The sequence below is a fragment of the Octodon degus genome, unplaced genomic scaffold, assembly GCF_000260255.1.
Source record: "Octodon degus isolate 3935 unplaced genomic scaffold, OctDeg1.0 scaffold00020, whole genome shotgun sequence".
Classification (NCBI taxonomy): domain Eukaryota; kingdom Metazoa; phylum Chordata; class Mammalia; order Rodentia; family Octodontidae; genus Octodon; species Octodon degus.
The window spans coordinates 21,111,549-21,134,323 of NW_004524596.1; the positions used below are offsets into that span (position 1 = coordinate 21,111,549).

The window sequence follows — 22,775 nt, forward strand, 5'->3', positions numbered from 1 at the left end:
AAATAATTTTTCAAAACTGGATAATGTAATATTGAATTTTGTGTTGATTCTATGTTGTTAAATATTGGTTTGATTTCTTTAAATTCTTTTTCTGAGCAACTTGCCTTGCTCTGTTTCCTGCCTTTGCCTTTGCTACAGGGTGCTCTCCATCACATATAGGTTGTTGGTCTTGTGTAGACACAATTCTTGAAATGATAATTCCTTAAGATAAAATTACTATGTCTAAAGAAAAATCATTCTGTGAAGATCCACAAGATGAATGTTAATTCTGTAAAATGATAATCTGTTTAAAAATTATTTTTAAGAAAATATTTTGAGCAAGAGACATATGTTTTTATGGGCCCTGAAAGGAGTGAACAAATGTGATGTGGTGAGATCAGTTAGATAATTCTTTTATCATAAAAATATCTCATACTAAAAATAAATTCTCATAAATATAATGGAACCCAATCAATGATTCCCTAAATTCTTATATTTAAATCTTTAACAATAGGCACATTTGGCATGGGTTTATAAAATTTTACATTAAACAATGGCTTTTTAGTATTTCACAAAGAAAAATAAATCCTTGTGAACTAAACATCTTTGATTTTCTGAATTATGTGCATGTGGATATGCAACTTACAATCTAAAAATAAATTTTCATGTATGTGATTGTGAAACATTTTCAATGCCTGACTCTTCAAGCTTATAACTTACTGATAAGACATGGAAATAAATGCAATAAGCTTCCTGAAAATCATAACGTTTTATCACTCACATATGTACTGGTACAACCAAACACTTTATAATTGGATAACTCTTTAATACACTAGGAATATATTCATATTAATATTAAGAAATGATTGCCTGTGATGTGGAAACAGTCTTATGAATGTTGACCACTCTTTTGCATTAACCATATTAATGATAATTACCTTTTCTAGATGTGGCTTATTGCCAAGTAATCTTGAATATGCCTATTAAACCAAGCCAAGAAGAAGGACAAAAACATTGTAGATTTTCAGAACCCTTGAATGAAACAGACAAACTAGCAAAAGACATCTTAAAGGCTTGCTGGTAAGAGGTATACCAATGTTTAAGGTGTTGGATGCAATAGAAAACTATGTGGTGTGTTCTGTATGTATATTACATGTTGTAAGATAGCAGTTGGAGCCACAGAAAGAGCAAGCAGTGTGAAAACATGGTGACATATGTTTTTTCTTTAAAATCCCAACACAAGAAAACTATAATTTTTACTCTTGAATATTGAGTATATACACGCGCACACACACTATTTCTACATTCTATTGGTGTGTTAATTTGGTTGGCTGCCTGAAAAAAATACAAGCAGTCATATATTTAAGTAGATGGACCGAGAAACATATTTAAATGACTAAATACACTGAGATTTGTTTTTCTTTTCAGAATTGTTCATATAATGCTTGCTGTTAAAATGATTTTTGAATATATTTTGTCTCTTGTAATCAGAAAATATACTAAATCTTATTAAAACAGCAGCAAGTTTTAAATTTCCAGTAAAATATCCACAGCTCTTTCTGGAAACTGGGAACTGAAATAGCTGCAGACCTACTTTGGTCAAACACTTTTTGATAGAAACACACACACACACTCATCCATACACAATCACACACACACACACACTCAAACACACATATATAAATAGAACCAAGTGATATAAAGTGACATACCAAGGAAAAATGCACTTACAAACAGTAAAAACAAGCTACTGCGTATTATGGGTGAAATTGATAATAATGCCTTTGAAGACATTCTATAAGAGGTAGGTGACAAAGGGGATACTGTTCTGCTACCTTCAAATGTCCCCTAATTCTACATTCATTAATGTTTTCTTTACTTTTTGTTCTCGCAGGCCCAGGGATTGTTAAATAACTCCCAAGTTATTTTTTTTTTAATAGTTCAAGGTCACCATTGTCACACGAAGCAGTGCACACATCTTTTGGTCATGGAGAGCAGATTCTGCCCATAATGTGACTCTTGGTGACAGTGATGCTGACGTGTGAGGGTGATGTTCTGTACATGGGGTAGACCTCTTGGTCAGCACACCTGTATCCATGACACATCCTCCAGTTTTCTTTGTGCATGAAAGCGTAGTTGCAGGCTAACATTTCTTCAGCAAGCATTGTTTAAATGCAGAAGGCCTCTGAGAGAGAAGACAACCCTTTGCTAACTTCCGGTTGCCATCCTGGCACTGCACCGTCCTTGTGTGCCAGCCGGTGTCACAGGTCCTTGAACATGCCAGCCATGGACCTGTCACCCACTGCAGCTGTGAAGTGTGCAATCCCACTTTATTGCTGCCATGGCTAGTGAGAGAGTTTACTGCTGGACCGGACTTCTTGGGAACAAAAAAACTGTAGCGGACATCTAGCGCCTTAGTGGGGTCTGTAGCAAGGATCTGTACGATTAGAATTTCCTTCGTGGCTGAGTAGCCCATCCCATGCAGGAAGTCATCCCGGTGGCTCCAGCCGCTGTAGTTCATGACTGTGCCGTTGATGTCGATGATGGTCTCTGACGTGGAGATCATGTACTTCCCGTTGATAAGGTACTCACCATTTTTCTTTTTCAAGGCTAGATAGGCAGTGAATCTAGTCTGGTCTTTGGCTTTGAACTGTCGGACTTTTATGTGGGTTGCCCCTTCAGGGATCCTCACAACGTCAGTGTAACCCTTGCTGGAGGCACAAGTGTTCACAGAAGAGTAGAGTAGAAAGGGAGTTAAGGGAGGGAGGGAGGGAGGGAAGGAGGGAAGGAAGGAGGGAAGGAGGGAGGGAGGGAAGGAGGGAAGAAGAGGAGGAAAAGAAAAAGTAAGTAAACACTTCAACTGCTAAACAAATAGTAATCCTTTATCTTAATATAAAGTCTTAATGTATTGAAGAGATTACTTTAAATTGGCTTTAAAAATAATGTTTATAACAAAATAAAATTGCAGTTAGGCTATCAGATTATACACAATTTCATTGAGATGTTCAAAAACAGGATGATGTTAGCAACTTACCTTTATTTTTAAAATTTATACCAACTTCATTTAATGATTTATATGCTATTGCCATGTTTATTAATACTACCATATTTACAAAGGTGTTTTATATTATTTTTGGCACAAGATGAGGTATATGTAAGTTTGAACCTCCAAAAAATTATCTTTGTGTAATATCATGGAAATGATTAATGCTTTCAAGTTTATTGGAATTATACAGATACTTTTAGAAATTCTCAAGGTGACATCAAACCCAGAGCAAATCCCATTGCAGGATGAGGTGCAGGAAGCCGTGACTCTGAAGCACTAATTCAAGAGCACAAGTTTAGTAGCTGTTTGTCTGGAGATGGACTAGGGACTCTGCTTCTATTTCTGTCATAGCTCTGGGTGTCATGAGATAAGACACTGGATGTAAAGTCGTATTTTGTAATTTGATAAAGAGAACTTAGTACTAACAAAGAAATAGATATTAGCATTTTATTAAATTTCTAAATGCTTAGTTTCCACATGACCTTTTGATAAATTGAATAAGGTATTAGAGTAGGGGACAAGGAAGATAGAATCTAAAGAGCCATCCTCTGCTCTAGGGAAAGGGCCAACGTATAGTCATTGTAACTCTCTGTAAACTCGGGGCAAGTTCTAGGACCAAAATACTACTTAAGCACCATGGGACTATACCAATACGAAGGAGCAGTGCTTGCCAAAATGTTTGCCTTTGTAACAAATTTCATTATAATGTCTTCCTATACTACACTTTACTTTCTTGGTTATTGCCTGTGCAGTGTGAAGTGTGAGAAACTGAGTTAGCTAAGTTCCAGTTCCCACATTTTCCCACATGACACACTCAGTTTAGAAGTGGTTATGCTGCGTATCACCTGTCTTTATTGTGAAGTCTGTTGTCTGTTTATATGAAATTCTATGTGTAGATATTAGTTGTCAACACAAAAACTTGCAAGGGTCTATTTAACATTTTTATAAATGCTTTTTAACCCTAGCAGAATACATAGCAAGTAGTGTATAGGTTATAATTTTAAAGATACTTTTATTCCTCGTCTAGGTCACAAACTTCCATCACCTTTTCTCTTTCTTTCCCTTTTGCTTCTTCCTGTACTTTGCTCCTTCTTCCTTTCTTCCATTTTTCTCTTCTCTGTTTTTCTCTGTACCCCTCCCTCCACCCACCTTCTCTGCCTCCCTCCCTTCCTTCTTTCTTTTGCTCCTTTTCTTAAATTATACAATGGCTTACATATTTTATGACTTAAATTATAACCACTGCTCTGGCATTCCTCAGCCCTGCAAAACTGTGTAAGTCGTAAATGTCCACCTTCCTGGTTTGCTCATTTTTATAATAAAAGATGACTGATCACCTCTAAGGTGTCTCATACCTTTGAAATATACAGAAATGTGAAATATAATTGGAATGCAGGTTTATTTGTTTTTGTTTTTTTACAGCTGTGGGCCCACATAATTAGGCAAATAATTATTATTTCCCAACAAATAACATTAGTAAACTATACTTAACTCAAAATAAACTTTTCACTCATATTTTTAAATCATACAAAAGAACATTTTCAGTTTTTTGCATCATGTTTAATACTTTTATAAGTTATCATTGTTAATTTGGCCTATTTATCATTTTCAAGTTAATAATAGCACCTATGTTCCAAACACAGGTACACTCAACCCAATATGATTCAGCATGAGTTTTTGCAAAAAAGAAAAATATTGTATTATTTCATCAGGTTCTCCAGCCAACTCAGAATCCTCTGAATACATTATATCTTACACTAGAAAATGGCAAGTAATGCTCTTATGCATTTAAAGCAAAACTGGAGAAGCAGGAGACACTGCTGTGTATATTTCCTTAGTAGGGTAGATAGAAACCAGAATGGTGCACTCTAATAGGACTGGCATCCGTGCCACTTTAATTAACTTACATTTTTAGGGGGAAATGTTTTCTTAAGAAGAGCACGACTTACAAGCCATCCTCTCATGCATTATACTTCAGAAATAATCAATCTGCAAGAGATGACTACAATGAGATGTTACCCACTGTTCTTTTTAGTTGCTTGACTCTGTAAGACTTTGAGTCCCTGGGCCACAGCAGTTGATGAGTGTCCACTGAGCCACCAAAGCTTTAGTCATCTCTGTCCTTCCCTCTCATATTCACAGTGTGCTAATCCAGCCTCTCCCATTGGCAGCTTCCAACAGAGAGCTGATGTGGTAGTATGAGTGCCCTGGTCCCCAGTTTGCTGGTCTAAAGCTTCATTCAGACCCTAGAAGGGCAAGGGTTCTAGAATGTTACCTTTTCTTATTGAAGGTCCCAATAACCTTTGTACAACTGGAGTTGTCACCTCCACATACTCCACATTTGTCATATTGCAGCTTTGACCCAATGATTCCATCGCAGCCCGTGCGCACACATCTCCCTCGCACACAGACGGAATTACTGTAAGGTCTGCACTCGGTCCCATCAGTCACCTGAAACATGGAAGACACCTCAGCGGTGGAGCACATCTGTACATCTTGGTTCCTTTAGTGAGTTAGCAAGCTCTAACTGGAGTTAGATTAAACTATACATTAGAAAACAACAAGCAACCAACAATCAATCAACCATTTAGTTTTCACAAGCATCTAATTGAAAAAATCTTTGTCATACAGGCAGTAGGAAGATTGGAGAAGTCTTTAATATTTACTTTCCCTTCAATCCGAGATGTTAAGTGATTCAAGGTACTAATCTCCATTTTTGTATCCATAACAATCTTCCACAGTATTTCAATGGACCTTGGTTTACAAATTTAATTTGTTCTACAAGTTTGGAAAAGATGTTCATGATTGTGTTTGTGTGGGAAAGATGGTTGCAGCCATGTTCATCACCTGATGCAGTCTGCAGACAAAAGCAACATTCTACCAAACACTTCTGTTTGTTTGTGTCACCTCCTTTCTTTCTCTCTCTCTCTCTCTCTCTCTCTCTCTCTCTCTCTCTCTCTCTCTCTCTCTCTCATATTTTTTATACTGGGCATCAACTCAGGAGGACCTTGCACTACACATACCAGGCAGGCACTTAGGCCACTGAGCTATCTCCCTGGCCCAAACTTCTGTTTGTGAACCAAGTTGTTTGCAAACAAAAGCACTCTTACACCAAGGCATTACTATATCACGGTATTTGCATGGTTTAAAACAATGTTTTCACTTATTGCAAGAGATTATCACTCCTTGAAAGAGCTAAATGTAAGAAGGTTTAAGGACATAGAGATTCTTCTTTGTTGCATAAAGTTTATTAGAGTAACAAGGTGAAAATTAAACTTATTTAAGAACACGTCATAGGTGGAAAAACCCCTCTTTGTGTGGGTCTGCTAGACAATGAAGCAGAAGCAGGTAACTGGAAAACACAGACCCTTGAGATGTCAGAAAAGTGTATACTGATGTAGTTAGAGCATAATTTGAATTTAAAAAGTCAGTATATGTTGTTGCAAAGCCAGGTAAAATAGCATACAATTATAAGCATTTGTGGCTTGTCCAAGTGACTATATATAACATAAATATGATTTTTTTTGATTTGTGTATATGCAATACTAGACGGTGTTATTTGGAAATGGTGTTCTTGTTTTATCTTTCTATAATACTTTTAATGAAAATGTACTACTTCAGAGGTGCAACACAATATTTTAAGAATTACCTAAGTCAGACATCAGCTTGTTTTTCAATAACATACATCTCTGAAGGCCAGTTTCAGAAGTGTTTTAAATATAGCACTTGTTAGTAAGTTAAAAGTGGTTTGCAATTGTAATCCAAAAACTATAAGAGAAAAATAAGAACTATGGTATATTTAGAAAATTCTATTTTCTGAAAAATAAGAATTGAGATATTATTCATATTACGGGTCCATAACTTACTCAAAGCTTGTATAAGAGACAGTAGACCTGATCTCAGCCTTATAATTCAGCAAAAAGTTCTTATAGTCCCTTTATCAAATGGGCCTAGAACATGCTGGCTATTTTCTTGGGTATTTTGAGGTTAAGGTCTCATTTAGTCATCCCTGAGAGTGAGTTATGCTTTTTAAAAATAGTTTTTAAAACATTTATTTGTTATGTTTTCTTTAAATTATGATTGTATAAAGTTTGAAAACAGTAGAAATTATAGAGATGAAAACAAAAACCCTCCGCAGTCCAGCCACCCTCCCCAAATAATGAATGCGTGCACTTGGCGCCTGCAGACTTCCTTCAACCGAATCACTGCGACGGCCCACTGCTTTGGCCAGCCAGGGTGTAGTTACCTTTGGAGAGAAGACCACATAGTAGCCTGTGCCCCGCGCTCTGCAGGTCAGCTTGCACACGTCGCCCGGCAGGACGCCAGCGTACTTGGGCACCCACTCCACAAACGTTTTGACTCCTTTAGCATCTGACTGATAGCCATTTTTAGCCTCACACTGCTCATGCCGAAAAGATTTACCTAAGGAATAAAACACATTATATGAATGCCATAGTTCTTCTTCTTTTTTTTTTTTTGGCAGAACCAGGGACTGAACTCAGGCCCTTGCGCTTGCCAGGGAAGCGCTTATTCCGCTGAGCCATCTCCTTGGCCCCCCCTTTTTCCCCCCTATAGTTCTTCTGTACCTTAAATATATTCTTGTGCATTTAAATAATGATTTTTTAATTAATTAATTAATTAATTTTTTTTCTGTATTTAGGAAAGGGTCTACAGGGTCTACAAGATCTCACTACACACACAGATCAGACTTGTAGTGATCCTCCTGATTTTAGTCTCGCAAGCGCTGGGATTATAGGCATGCGTCACCACACCCAGTCTCAACGGCCATCTCAGTGGGCAGGGCCACCACGGCACACCAGGGATCAAACCCTGGCCACTGAGCTCTGCCTAAGCAGGCACCTTAATCCACTGAGCTATCTTGCTGATCCTAAATAATGAATTTTAAAAGGATGTTAATTTATTTTTTATCACAGCTTTTATAAACAACAGTGTTGAATATTTTTATCTATATGGAGTTGAAAGAGGATATTTTACTTCTAATTTTCTAAATACATTTTTCATAATAATAATTTAAAGATCAGTCACATATTTGTTATTGATTTGAACATTTCTGGGTCTGGGCACTAATAACGTAAGCACTGCTTCTCCAGCTTTCCCTATTTACTTCTCCTAGGACACAAATTCCACATGGTTCCCTGGGCTTACTGACGCTTTGGAGCAGCGTACCGTTGGGTGGGCAGGGCGCGACATTGCAGGATCGGTAGATAGCCCTCTTCCCTGTGCAGTAGCGGCCACTGTTCCTGGGTGCAGGGTTATTGCAATGGCGATAGGCAAACTGTACTCCACCCCCACATGAGCGAGAGCACTGGCCCCAGGGCCCCCAAGGGCCCCAGTTGCCATGGCTTGATGTCTGAAATAGAAAACAGAAGACAGTTTAACACAAGAGGAAGAAAGCATCAAAACTGTACAGTACTTCTGGAAACTACGTGTACGTAACGATACAGAGGTAACTTCAAGACAGGCACAGTTAAGTCTTTGCTGAGCTGAACAAGGTCATGCTCTGAATGAGAACACATTTCCCATTCTAGGAATTCATTTCATCCAGCATCCCACTTCCAGCAGTGAAGAATAAACATTACCCTAGATACTTAACCCTTTGCAAAGATTTCCTCTTGTTTTCTCTGCTATTGTCAAGTCTGTTCACAATCATTGAACCATGTTGTCTCTTTGTGTCTTGGATCTTTGATGAAAGGCATAATTCTAGTGGTCTGCCTGATGACGAGCACTGTCAGATTGTATCTGTATCTTTTTCTTTCTAGCCCTAAAGTCTGCAGTTCCATCATTAATGTCATACATTCTGTCTGTGACAGACTGCTGCATATCCAAATGTCTTGGAGCTTGGATTGGCATAATTCCTGATTCAATGTGACACCCTACTTCCATACATCCTGCAAGGAACAAGTGATCCAAGGATACCACCCAGGACTTCATCCTGGAGGAAGCTAAGATGACCACAGGCAACATATTTCAAACACTCTTTTGCACAGAAAATGTGCAGAACTGCCCCTGGCTGCTGGTGTTGGGTGTCTACTCATGCCTGACTGGGAGACAGACTGAAACACATGGCCAGTGAGAACAAAGCAGCTTTGACTTTTAGGGATTTGGGAAACTACATACGACAGTGAACATATACTCTGATCTGGCCTTAAAGAGTAAGAGTTAGATGCTGACCTGAAGCTGGACTATGGTAGAAATGCTTCCCTGGAGCAGAATTAATTTATTGTAGCTGCTAACAGTAGATGAACTTGAAACAGGATTTTTAAAAAAATGGTCATATTGGAAGTTGTTAAATAATTATAAGAATTATAATGTAGGCTCTACTACTTACTTTCTTGCTGGATTTAAATAGATGTATTCTAATAACTTTAACAGGAGGACTTTAAAACTGAATTGACAAAAAATAATTCTGAGGACCCTACTTGGGATCTCAGTCAGATTCCCTTGTGGAAGGTTGCATGTTCCCTTGTGGAAGGTTGTGATATAGAAAGAAATTTTTATTACCTGCACATTCCCCAGTATTCAATTACTGAGAATGGCAACTGTGGGTACAAGATGAAGCTGTCCAATGTTCTCCCTAGGAGAACAGAAGGAAAGCCTTCTGAGGACGATGCTACAGACGCCTCCCTGGTGACTCTCAGGCTTGGGGAGACGCAAACACTACTTACTGAATAGTATTTCTTCTTGGTTTTGTCCACGCACTTGCCCTGCAGGCAGATTCTCCCCTTCCCGCAGGGGGTCCCTTCCACAGCCGGCAGCTTCTTGGTCAGACACACCATCTGGCCCTGGCGCACCACGGCGCACCAGAGCCGGGCGCACACATCCATGCCGGGACACACGGAGTATTCAGGACCGAATGTCAGGTTGCACTGCTGCGTGGCATCGTACGTCTGTCCTGGAAGTTCCTCCGGGCCCAGGATCTGCTTCCGCGGCAAGTCTAGCAAGCAGTTACCTAGAAGAAAAACCGAGATAGACCAGAGTTCTGGGTTTAGGTTACAGACCACTAAGATCAGAGATCTCAAAAATGTGAAATAAGTCACGGGAGGTTCAGTGACGATCCCATGGAGATCGTCAAGGAGAGATCCCAAGTATAAATAACTTAAAAGTCAGAACAAAAGATGGATCATATTGTCCCCTTAGTGTAAGAAGCTAAAAGAGTAAGATCCAAAATGTGCAAGGGATATTATGGAAGGGAATAAAATTGCCCAAAAGGAATGAAGAACTGGGATGGGAGAAAGGAGAAAAGAAGGAAGGCAAAAGAAAAAAGTATATATTCCAATAAAAGATAGCTAAGATAATTATATTAGCAATTCCTATATGTTCATTGAAAGGAATGGTTTGTGTTGTATTGTTTGATCAATTTGGCACGCTTGTAGTCTGAGCAACTAAGTTGAAGATAAAAATATGCTGTAATTTTTTTCCTATCACCTTGTTTTAGAATTATGTATCATTGTTTTTGCTTCTCTCTCTCTCTCTCTCTCTCTCTCTCTCTCTCTCTCTCTCTGCCTCTCTCTGCAGAACTAGGGATTGAACTCAGGCCCTTGAGCTTGCCAGGCAAGTACTTACTCTACTGAGACATCTCTCTGGCCCTATTTTTTTCTCTTTAAAATTAAAAAAGAATACTCAAAAAACAGATGATAGGAAATAGACTTTGTGAAGATGATAAGGGCAGCTGGGGGTTGGGGTGGGAGGGAAAACAAAGAAGGATCAACATGTGATATACACATGCACCAATTCCTACAAGGAAGGCATCTGTTACATCTAAGAAATGTACTAGGACTGGGAAGATAGCTCGGCAAGTGTAAGGACCTGGGTTTGATTCCCAGTACCACGTGCTGTACCAACCCTGGAGCCCTGGCGAATTGTGCCAGCCGCTGAGTCCAAGCCTGTTGGCGCATACCTGTAATCCCAGCACTGTGGAGGCTGAGAGAGGTGCATCACTACAAGTCTGAGCTGAGTAATAAGACTCTGTACCAAATAAATAAATAAATTTAAAATATGAAAAAATATGCTATTTTTTAAAAGTAAAATCGTTTAGGTGATGTTGAAATCCAAACAGTATGGTGTCCTGAAGAGGGTGAGGCTTGTGGCACAAAGCTGGGCATCTCCCTGGACTCCCGAATTCTCCAGGGGTGATGCTTTCCGGAGCATCTGTGGTGTGAGAGTGAGTATGATTGCATGAACTTACATCCTCAGCTACAAAAATAGTCATCTTGCTAAGGTACCCAAAAGCACTCAGATGGACCCAGAGGAAATCTGATAGTGAAAGCAACAGTAACAAGTCTTTTACTCTCCAATTTTGAGAAACAGTATTCTAGCTACACTATTTACATCTCTTTCAGCACTTCCAGTTGATCATTTTCCTCATGTGCTTATTCCCATAAAAATAACCAAGGTGGTACTTCATTAGTCTTGTACTTACTGAGTGCGCCTTTGCTGAGCACCTAGGATGCTCTCGAGCACATTCTAGGTACCATGAACAGGAAAATGAGTCCGACCTACCTCTCTTAATTCCTGACTAAAGGGAAGGGGATAGACTCACTAAAATATTTCTCCTGAACTGACAAAGGTTTTAATAAAGCCTTTCAAAATTTACAGAAGAAAGAAGAGATAGGAGAAGGAGCAATCTTCAATAATTAAGTACTAGGATGGTGTTTATATGCTTCTCCTTTTCTTCCCTTGGTGTCTGTTCTTTCATGAAATTGGAATAATTTGGGCATTTTGAGTGTCTCTGTCAGAACCACGTGGCTGTCTTACTGGGCCGCACATGGTCTGTGCATCTGGGGACAGGCAAGCAGGAGTGAGGTGGGGAGTCCATGACACACAGCCAGAGGCTGAACTCTGCTTCTCTCGGAGCCCTTCCTTAAACATCCTGCCCAATAAATGGGCAGCATTAATCTTCTCTAGAAACTCATTCACGCGTGCATATTTCCTGTCAGTTTCTAGGGCCTAATTGTGTTTGTTTACTTTTTTAGGATTCACATACTGATTGTAACAGCAATAAGAGTAACATATGTGGTACACTGTACATACTTTACACACTATTCTCAGTTCTCAGCATGCGCTTTCTTATGTAATGAATGCAAACTCTTAAAGCAGATTCACTTAATCCATTTGTTCCACAGATAAGGCAACTGAAGAAAACAAAAGATAGGTCAGATTGCTTGCCCGTAGTGACAGTACAGTACTAGGGCTTTGTGCGCAGACCCTGGCTTCCTCACTGACTACACTGCCGCAGGAGTGTGCACATCCGTCTTATTTTTCTGCTGAAGGGCTGGTACGTCTAAAGATCCCTTAAGTAGTGAACATTATGCCGAATGGTAAAAACAGCTGCCCCAAGTCTAATCCTGGTGGAACATTAAATGGCTGAGGATTCTGGTCAGCTAGTTAACTTTCCCCTAATTTATTTTCAAGATAAGTGAAATGCTTCTTTTTTCATTATGACACTCTAAAAATAAACTTAGCTAACAAGATATAAAGGGAGAGCAGAAAAATATGGAGCCATCACCATTCCTTCTATGTGCAGCCTGTTCAAGAAATTCTTAGATGTATTATTCTTTTCATTTAGTCAATAAAAACTGTATTCCTACTTTTCATTAAGAAACAAACTGTAAAGAAAGAAACAAACTATAAAGCCCATTTTAAGTGTACTGAAAATGTTTTTACAACTGTAGTCATTTCTTCAAAGTGAACACATTACACCTCCTTGTCCCTGTGTGAGGAAGGCATTATATGAAAATGAATACAAACCAAAGTTCCTAGCTAACTTCAGAGCCAGGGTTTTTGAAGAGGTGCAGCTTCTTAAGGCAAGCCAGAAAAAGCATTAAAAATAAGTATCCCGCCAAGAAGAACACAGGGAAGAACACATGAAGTTAAAAGAAAAACATTACCATTGAGTGAATAGGAAAGAATCATAGCAAGGCCTCACTAAGCTTTATTTACAGATAGCGCAAGATTAGGCTCTTCAGAGCTCAGGAAGAACAGTGTCGCCTGCTGCTCCACATAAAGGAAGGGGAGGCTTGCACGCCCAGGAAAGCTTAGCAAGTCTCTCAGGTTAGAAGACCATCAACAAGGCTGAGTCAGCAAGGGAACTTTCCAATTCTTCAAAAGTGCTGCTTTCAGAAACTTGAACAAATTTTACTGAAAAGCACAGATCACAGACCTGGATAACTAAATATTAGCTGTGAAGTCCTTGCCATGTGTGAATACATTTACCCTGAGCCAAAAGAACACACCACCCCCCCACAGATATAAAATCACTGACCCCAAGTTTATCTCATGAACTGACCAGCAGTGAACAGGAATATAGTATACGTGATATGACATCTGCCTACAACAAGGAGACTTCAAGATGTGGCATCTTTTTACCCAGTTTCATTCAGTATATTAGCAAGAAACACAACTCACTTGTTTCCCTATTAAAATTTAGGTATATCAGTAGATCTGCTCTGCAATGTTTTCCTTGAGGTCATGTGGAGACAACCTTTGCTTACTTGAAATAAAACAGCTTCTTTTACTTAATGATTGCTATTGATTTGTCATCCATGCTCTAAGTACTAGAGCTTGATGCTATATAAGTTACCGTAGCATGCAATGTACTAACTTCATTTTTATGCTAAGTTAGGGAATAGGTACAGACATCTGCAATTCACCTCAGGTGCTTGCCATGGAATAATGACAACAAATCATTATTGGGCCTGTTTATAAGCCTAAAGATACTAAATATTTAAAAATTTAAGTATAACTCAATTGGACAAATATTTTCCACTTTTAAAAAAGGGTACAATTTAGCAGAAAGGTACAGGGGCAGATTTATCTATCATGAGCATCATTTATGTTGACCCCTAAAGTCATCTCATCTACTATTAACTCTCCCTACTCAGTTTTCCTTTCATTCTCAATAACATTGTCATAGCACTTCACATTTTTATTAATGCATGTTTGTAATACATAGCAGTGATGATTGCTTCAAGTAACTGGTACATGCATGTATCATTTTTAATCATCTTCAATTCCTTTATCCCCTGTTAAGTCCTCCATTTCTTTTTCCCCCTTACTTACTTCCAAAACATTTCCCTTTTTGTTCCCTACTATTTTCTCATATAGTTTTGAATTTACCCTAGTCAGAAATTCTATCTGAGCTTTGCTGCAAACTTTTTTTTTTCATTTTACTATTCTACAAATTGTGAAGCTGCTTCCTCCTACACCCTCTCCTCCTTTCTCCCTCCATCCCTCCCTCTCTCCCTTCCTCTCTCCCTCCCTTCCTTCCTTCTTACAGCATTTTCTAGGTAAAAGTGGATCATTTCTAGAAAAGTCAATAAAAACGTGTAAATATTGCACACATATATTTTACTATCCATGTTAAATTAAAGGCTTAAAGCAAAGATTGCAAAAGTAAAAGGCAGTGATTTGGAATAAACAAATGAAAGAATGTAATAATTTCTCTCTGGCCATGGAATTCCACCCAGGAGTAATGAAAGACATGCCTTGTCTTCAGGAAACAAAACAGAAAAATCTGTTATTTTACATCTGACTTCACTGGTACTTTTCTTTCATATCATAAGGAATGCAAACGATCAGAATAAGGTTGTTGTTCCTCATAATTTAATTTTTCATTCTCACTTCTAGCAGTGCTATGATTTCATTCTTCTTTCCTTCTCAACACTCAAGGTTAAAATTAGGCTTTGGTTCAAGTGTCCATGGCCTAGAACAGGCAAGTTAACTTGTAGGCCACAGACTGCAGACCACATTTCCTACTTTTTGATTAGTTTTATAAAAAGAGGAAATAAAATAAATAAAATGGGAAAATTAACAGTTTTACTAATTGTTAATATGCTGCCCAAGACAACTCTTCTTCATAGGTTGAGGCTCAGGTAAGCCAAAAGGCCTTAGGAGAAAATCAATTAGTGTCGCTAACAAAACATCCAAGAGCCCCAACAGACTCCCTGCCCTTACAAGGCTTCTTTTAGGTGTTTATTCTAATATTTCCTATCAAAGGAGAAACTGGTGCATTTTCCTGCTGCTTGATGAATTATTTTGCAGTTAGCCACAGGTAAAGGAACAGGGAACTGACAAAAGGACAAAAGGACAAAGGGACAAAGAATGTTGACCAAAAGTCATTCAAGGAGCCCTGAAAGCTGCTGGAGGCATTAGACGCAGGGAACCCCAGGTGCAGCTGCAAGGAAACTGACTACAGCTTCTCTGTGATCCAGGAGGAAGCAAGGGCGTGAAAAGCTGCAGGTCACTATGGCCTTCAAAACAGGATACTTTATTTGTTTCCTTTTGAAGTATGTGCTTATGGTAGAAAGCAAGACACACACATAATAACTAGGCCTGAATTTTAAGAATGGTATGTTAAGCTCTGATTGTTAGCTGTGTGATGGACAATTAAGGACAGGTTTGGAGGACTGACTTTCTAATACCATTTTCTATCCAAAGTTCTGTTTAGTGAGTGGCTGTAACTTAGCCCTTTACATCAACTACCGGTTAATTTCTCGAAGTTGCCTATGGGTTTTCCTTAGCAATCTGTGTTGAGGGTGTCCTTGAGTTGAATAGTTGTGCTGGGTACCATGGATTGAGGATGTGACACACACAGCTATGTTTTTTAGCCTCCAGGTTATAAAGCACTTAAGAAAGGAAATTCACAACGCAGAATACAAACCACTATATAATCACAGCAAGGGCTGGCCACATAGCCCTGCAAGCAGGCACAGTTTCTGGGGGTTCAATCCCCGGGGCCTGCTGTGTCAGCCCAGCCCCTGGGCTTCTCAGAGATGGCAATTGAGACTAGGCGTGGCAGTGCTTGCCTGTAATCCCAGCTCTTGGGAGGCTGTAAACAGGTGAATCACTACGAGTCCTGTCTAGTAGTGAGACCCTCAAAACCCTGGAGACCCTTCCCTAAAATAGAAGGAAAAAAAGGAGAAAATTCAATAACCTGCTTTCACTTCATAATTTCTCTGCCAGCTCCTACCTTCCTTTTAGAAAAATCACACTCCCAGCTAACTTGCTTACATTACAGATGCTGTAGAATTTCTACAAGAACCTCAGTCAGGAGGGAGGGGTCCTGTGACCCATGGACACCACTTTTCTGAATTACAAATCTCCAATACAGCTCCGTTTGAGTGCACACACTGTTGGCTTCTCAGTGGTGATCTAATTGCTGCATATTTCTTGCTGGATCTATATCAGGAAACACTCAATACTAATGAATTTAAATCTGGCAGTAGTCAAGTGCGACAAATGTCCTGCTACTTAAGGTTAATAATTTTAAAAATGAATCAAAAGCTTTGAATGTAATTTTACTTTAGAATCTCATCTTTCCAGGGCTGCTGGGGGGTGGTGGTGTGGGGCTTAAATGGATTTTCCAGATAAAGCACTGCTTAGGTATCACCAAAATGTTACATAAATTTTGTGAGCATCCACTCTTAAATACAGCAATGGCTTTGCTGCCTTATGATAGTGTCAGCATTTAACCTTGTTTACCTAAATAGCTGATGTTATTTATTTATTTATTTATTTATTTATTTATCTTTTTGAGACAGGGTTTCACAGTGCACTTCAGGCTGGCCTTGAGCTCACTCAGTGGCCCAGGCTGGCCTGGGACTCGCAGCGGTGCTCCTGCCTCAGCATTCCCCTTAGTGCTGGTGTTACAGCCACAAGCAACCATGCCCAGCTGAAAATCATTTTTTTCTAAATATAAATTATTGTACCATACTGAATTATGCAAATATCTTTAGGGCTAACAGTAGTATGATAAGGGTTTTGAATTTTGGAAAACAGTACCAGACTACTGTAGTTTTTTATGTTTTAGGGCTGTGTTTAACAACTTTTGAGGCTTCTCTCTCATTGTCAAGCAATATCATTTCCTGAATCAGTTTATCGGTCTGAATCCCTTACTGACTCCTATGATGATTGTATTACTTAGGAAATTGAAACAGAAATAAGAGTATAGAGCTATAAAATAGGAATAAAGAGGGTCTAAGTGGCAGCCTGAATAGTTTTCTGTGCGACAAGATTTTATGAGATGGTTTCATTAAGTCTGTCATTCCTGGACAAAATGTGAACTTGCCTGATTTTCCATTATCTGGGGCTGTTTGCTAAAGTATCAGAACCTCAGACCTCCCAAAATTGGGTTTGTTAGTTCTACACCCACCTTTTCACTTACACTGACTTAGTTTTTCTTTCTCATTTAAAAAAAATATTAATCCCCTTAAGTTCACAATTAAGCAGCAGTGCTACAGAAAAGTGCCAGATTCAGTTATGCATCTGTCCTTTGTTATTTGAAAAGAAACACAATTGAGCTTTGCTAGTGTTTCAGGTCACCTTTTCTAGGTTTTTTTTTTTTTTTTTTTTTTTTTCCTCTCTTTTGAAATAAAGCATTTCATGAGTAACTTATAAAATAGGCATTCTTCTTAGTGTAAAACAAAGGTCTCTCCAAAAAAAAAAAAAAAAAAACTTATTTAAAAGTGACAGATTTTCAGTTTGATTAAAGAGATTAATCAGATAAACTGAACATTTTCTGCCTAAATAATTCTGGTAACTGAATTTGATATATGAAATTTGGATAATTTTTATCAGTGCAAATAACCCATTCAGACCCATTCACATTCAAAGGATGTGCTCAGTTGCTCCCTGTCATGAGGCCTTTGGAATAAAAATAGAGATCTGTTTAGAAAATACATATATTTGTTGTGAATTTGTCTTTAAAATCAGAGTACGAACTTCTTTAAATAGATTAATAATGGTATGAAATGGATATAGCACCGAAAGTATATTTGATGCATAGAAAATAAAGTCATAAATTCCACACACATGAGATAATTGAATCACTTCAAAATTATGGCAATAAGGAACGAAATTTTGCACAGCATTGTACGTAGTTGACCTAATACTTGTACAGGGGAAAAAAGTGTGATTTCATTCTAACCATAAGTATTTGCTACCTTAGCAACTAAATCCACTCATTTAATGATTCAAGATTCAGCTCAACCCTTTGGAATGTGTAATGTGTAATTTTGAAATAAAATATTAGTATTATAATGTTATTTTATGTTCACAAAACTTGAAAAACATGTAAAAGTAAAATGAATTTTAGGAGTGGACAGTTAAGATTCCACTAAAGAAACACTTCATTATATTTTGATTTGATCAATATCTGCAAGCTAACAGATAAAATAAACATTTGTTTAAAGACTTACCAGAATTATACTCTGAACTAAACATAAAATTAAAATTTTTCATAAGTTAAAAGAAAGACATATTACATTGATTCCTAGTATAAGTTCTAAGTCTTTAAGATACTTGGAAGTTTTTTTTTTTTTTCAAATAAGAAAAAAATATTTTAAAATAAAATATTTATTTTATTTTAATTTTTTTTGTATTTTTTAAGGAAGGGTCTACCGGGTGTTCAGGGTCTCACTACTAGATCAGACTCACAGTATTCTTTCTGCTTACAGTCTCCCAAGAGCTGGGAATACAGGCACTAGGCACCACACCCAGACTCAGTTGCTGTCTCGGTGCGCCCTGCGAGCAGGGTAGGCATGGCAAGGGCATTGAAGCGCCGGCCTCTGCACCTGCATGCAGGTGCTGTAATTGGCAGTAATTTTATTTTATTTATTTTTTTTTTATTTTTCAACAAATAATACACTGCATATATTCTTCTTAGTGGTTAATTGCTGTACAGATGCGGACTTGTGATCCTATCCACAAACACCATTAGAACAAATCATTCTATTCAATAAGAGAATGCAACTATATATCTATCCCAACCACTTTGAATACACAGATACAAAATGGACATTCATCGGTATACCCCATTTTTTCTAAGTTCCGTTATTGAATATTATAGGTGTGTAAACTCAGCAAAATATTCTAAAAGAGTCCAGTACCCCATAATAGCATTGGGTGTTCTGTTTAACTGGCAATGTCAGAAATTATTGACCTGAGTCCCCCACAGCTCAACTTAACAGCATGGCTTTATTTCTTATAATTTCGTCTTCATACTTAAATCAAATTGGTCCTAGATAACTTTTAGGAATAGAAAATGTCTCTATTAAGAGCAGGAAGACCATACTAATTCGTCTCTAATGTAACAAAAATGGATTAGTGAATACCATTTGGGCATGATATTAAAGAACTTTGCAGCTGAACTCATTTTTGTCTAACATGAATTTATCATTTCTGTGAAGACAAAGTTTACACAAAGTTTAACATGTTAAATACACTAAGACATGAAAATATTAAGTCATAAACATTGTGGAACTAAGAAAGCTAAGTGTCACAGACTGTCTGCCTTTGAACCACACATATAAGCAAATGTTATAAAAAAAAAAAACAACCCTATAATCAGAATTGTTTTTTGAGTGTCACTTTCTGTAAGATGAGAAACTTGAACCACGTGGTACCTGAAGACCATCTTCACCTCTTACCTTATCTCTCTTCTGGGTTCATATTATTTTAAAGTAATAAAGGATGCTATGAAATGTGCAACAGTTTATTTAAAGGTCTACTTAGGGGCCAGGATTTACTATTTCTAAAATTTGTGACTGCTTGTATATTTTTATGTAACTTGCAGCGCTAATCCTAGCTTTATGGAATTTAATGAAGAAAGCCATGTTCTTTAACTGTCTCTAAAGGATAAATCTGAGTGCTTTCTTTGACATTTTGAAGTGTTTTTCCATCAGAGGCTGCATTTCTCTTCTTGTCTGCAGTTCGCATTTCTTTTAGGAGAATCTGCAGTCAGATTGAAATCAAATTCTTCCAGTCAGTGAAAACCTAGAGAGCTTCCTTTCCTGGATTTATGTTAGCATGCAGAGAATCCGGTGGAATTGTCAGCAACACCTTAGCCACACCCTGTAATGGGTGACAAATAATTCAAATAATTCTCAGTGTTATATTAATAGCAGGCAAACAAAGATGTCTGCCAAAGTTTTCACAGGAAGCCAGTGGTGAGTGACGGAATAAAAGCCAGGTTTCAGGATACCAACTAGGCACTCTGTGTGGTCTCCCACATTCTGTTCTGTTTTGAATCTTTCCATTCAAAACATACCATGGTTGTAATGCCACCAGGGATGCTAGCATTATGTGTCAACAGTTGATTTCTATGCTCCCTTCCTTACGCTGTCTAAACCATTGTTTGGGGGGCAACTTGAGCACTATAGAAAGGGTGAGAAATTAAGTTGAATCCCCAATTGCTTTTCAGAGCCCAAGTTGTCCGTAGTGACACATACCATGGCCATCATCCAAAAATTCAGTCATAGTGGCTGAAGTGCATTTCGACCAGGGTTTGGAAGCATCAATGCTGGTTAGGATGGAAGACATTAAGCGTTTATCCTCCATTGAACCAAAATTCTCTTCACAGAATTTGGAATCATCATGAGATAGGCCAAGGAGATGCCCTAAGGGAGAAAACAGAGGAAGTGATCAGAAAATAAATTAAAGAAAGCAAATAATGGGTGATTTTTTGACTTCTATTTCTCCCTGACAATTGTGTTAGCACTTGACATTTCTTGCCCCTTAATTGTAGATGAATTCATTCTAAGTGCCTTCTCATTCAGAGATTGGATCCCCAGGGAAATAAAATCTGCATGAAGTTACTGGAACAGATACTTAGGAGTAACATTTGGCTGAAAACTGAAACATTTAAGTAAGAAGTGGATTTTCCCATAATTCATCTGGATCGCATATGCTCATTGGCATGTAGACACAAAGCCTTATTTAGAATCTAGAATTCATGAGGCAACTGCAGGATTATGTCATCATCCTTACCACATATTATTTTGATTGTCTAATTTTCTGCCTCTTCTGATCCACCCTAATCCCCCTGAGATCAAAGAGCATCTGCTGCCATTCACTATTGAATCCTTTGTATTCTATCTTGATGGCATACAAGTTGCAAACATTACATAGATGGGGGTTTGAATGTCAGTGACTTCTATTTTTCTTGGTCAAGTTAAATGGTTATATTAGATGACTGGGGGATGGAGGAGAAAGTGAAGTGAAATTAGTAACTTTCCAGTTTCATGCAAATATAAGCTTGCTTCACATTTCCTTTTTAGAGATTTAGTGAATTGGGAATGTTTACTAGGTACATAAAAGAACAGTTTACTTTGAATTTATATACATTTACACTTAGGAAATATCTATACTTTCTACACTTAAGAAGTGTCCCATAAACTAATATGCCCATTACAGAGTGCTCAACAATGAAGAGCAAACAGATATCGAGAAACAAGCAACTGTGCGGAAGAACTCAGACAGTTGTGCTCATGAAGGACCTTGCTGCCCACAACTCCATCCTTTCATCAGCCACACGTTATTTCCCAGAGTGCATCACCGCATGGCTGTCATCCAAGTAAAATCCTTTTACTCCGCATTATTAATTCTCATAAGAATAAAATAGCATTAGCCAATACAGCTAAAAGATTGTTTTTAAAAATTCAGGTTAGCAGTCTGAGCATTTTGCAACCTGTAAAGAAGAGACAGGTCACCACTGCAGTGTTTTAGAAAAGCTTGCTAGAATCATATAAAACCACTGAAAAAATGTAGACAGCATTATAGCACACTGACCACTGTATTCTCCTGAGGGTCTTGAATGCCAAGCACAAGAACTTGGGCATTCTACTGAGTCTAGGGTATGCCAGTAAAACACAGGAGAAATGAAATCTTACACATGACCTTCTAACTAGTTTTGGCCAATACATTAAATCACCAGCACCTCATAACCAAGTTGCCCACTGAGCAGCCGACTGCTGTTGTGGCTTACTCTAAGGGACTAGGGCTCGGTCATCTTCCAAGTTCCCACATACTTAGCATGATTTTTTCAGTTATTAACCTTGACAGTATTTATGAAGCTAGCAATTTTTCTCTGGGAAAATTTTCCACTGTCACTCACATTTATTTAGTCAGTGGCATGAACAAGTACCAGAGTTGATAAAGTATGACCCAAATATACACAGAACTTTTGCAGGAACCTAGGCAGCTTTGGAGTGGTATACTGAGATTTTTAAGGAACTCCCAGCTCACAGAAAAATGGAGTCTTTACAACACTACTGAAATTGACTTACTCTTTCAAATACTTGCTGAAAATCCACTCTACAATTATTGAACTTTCTCTAACTAACACTGTGGGGTTGGTGTGGGAATTTTATATTTGAGTGTTTTAGTCTAGCATAGAAAAGAAAGAAGGAACATGGTGCAAATAATGGTTATAACATGTAGGTGTTTAAATTCAGGTTTTATATACAATTTTTAAAAATGTGATTTTTGCATTCTTGTTAATAAGATATTCTTATGTATGTAATGGAGTAATGTCTTTTCCTCCAAAGTGATATAAATAGCACTTTCTGCATGCATTTTTATTATTGCATCGAGGGATTTTCACTTCATTTGGAGAGTAGATTTTAGAATTTTAATTTAAAATACAGGGCATATGGCAAACATCAAATTCACTTTAAGGGGCTGAAGAGAGTACCCTGTTTTGTTTTTTACTACAGCAAAATTGGAACATAGATTTAAAATTTTTACTTACGTCAGCAAGATAATTTATTTTTAAGATATTTTGAGATATTTAGTGAATCTTTTAGCATGGTATTTGGTATCACATTGTGACTTATATGCTCCTTAAATGTCCTAACTTATCTATGTAATTTCTTTTTCTTTCTTTCTTTCTTTCTTTCTTTCTTTCTTTCTTTCTTTCTTTCTTTCTTTCTCTCTCTCTCTCTCTCTCTCTCTCTCT

General features: G+C 37.9%; 1 protein-coding gene across 3 annotated transcripts in view; it reads right to left on the reverse strand.

The window, feature by feature from the left end:
• Nucleotides 1-1,388: 1,388 nt before the first annotated feature.
• The window catches only part of Adamts5 (ADAM metallopeptidase with thrombospondin type 1 motif 5), a 47,412-nt gene continuing 26,025 nt past the window's right edge, over nucleotides 1,389-22,775 (reverse strand). For 2 of the 3 annotated variants that reach the window (XM_004627706.2, XM_023711191.1), the window contains exons 4-9: nucleotides 20,269-20,436; nucleotides 9,709-9,992; nucleotides 8,210-8,393; nucleotides 7,269-7,444; nucleotides 5,298-5,473; nucleotides 1,389-2,690 (exon numbers count right to left, since the gene is read on the reverse strand). In XM_004627706.2, the coding sequence (XP_004627763.1) occupies nucleotides 2,123-2,690; nucleotides 5,298-5,473; nucleotides 7,269-7,444; nucleotides 8,210-8,393; nucleotides 9,709-9,992; nucleotides 20,269-20,436 (1,556 nt within the window). In that variant the 3' untranslated portion in view covers nucleotides 1,389-2,122. The remainder of the gene's footprint in view (nucleotides 2,691-5,297; nucleotides 5,474-7,268; nucleotides 7,445-8,209; nucleotides 8,394-9,708; nucleotides 9,993-20,268; nucleotides 20,437-22,775) is intronic. The other variant, XM_023711193.1, reaches the window with a different exon arrangement.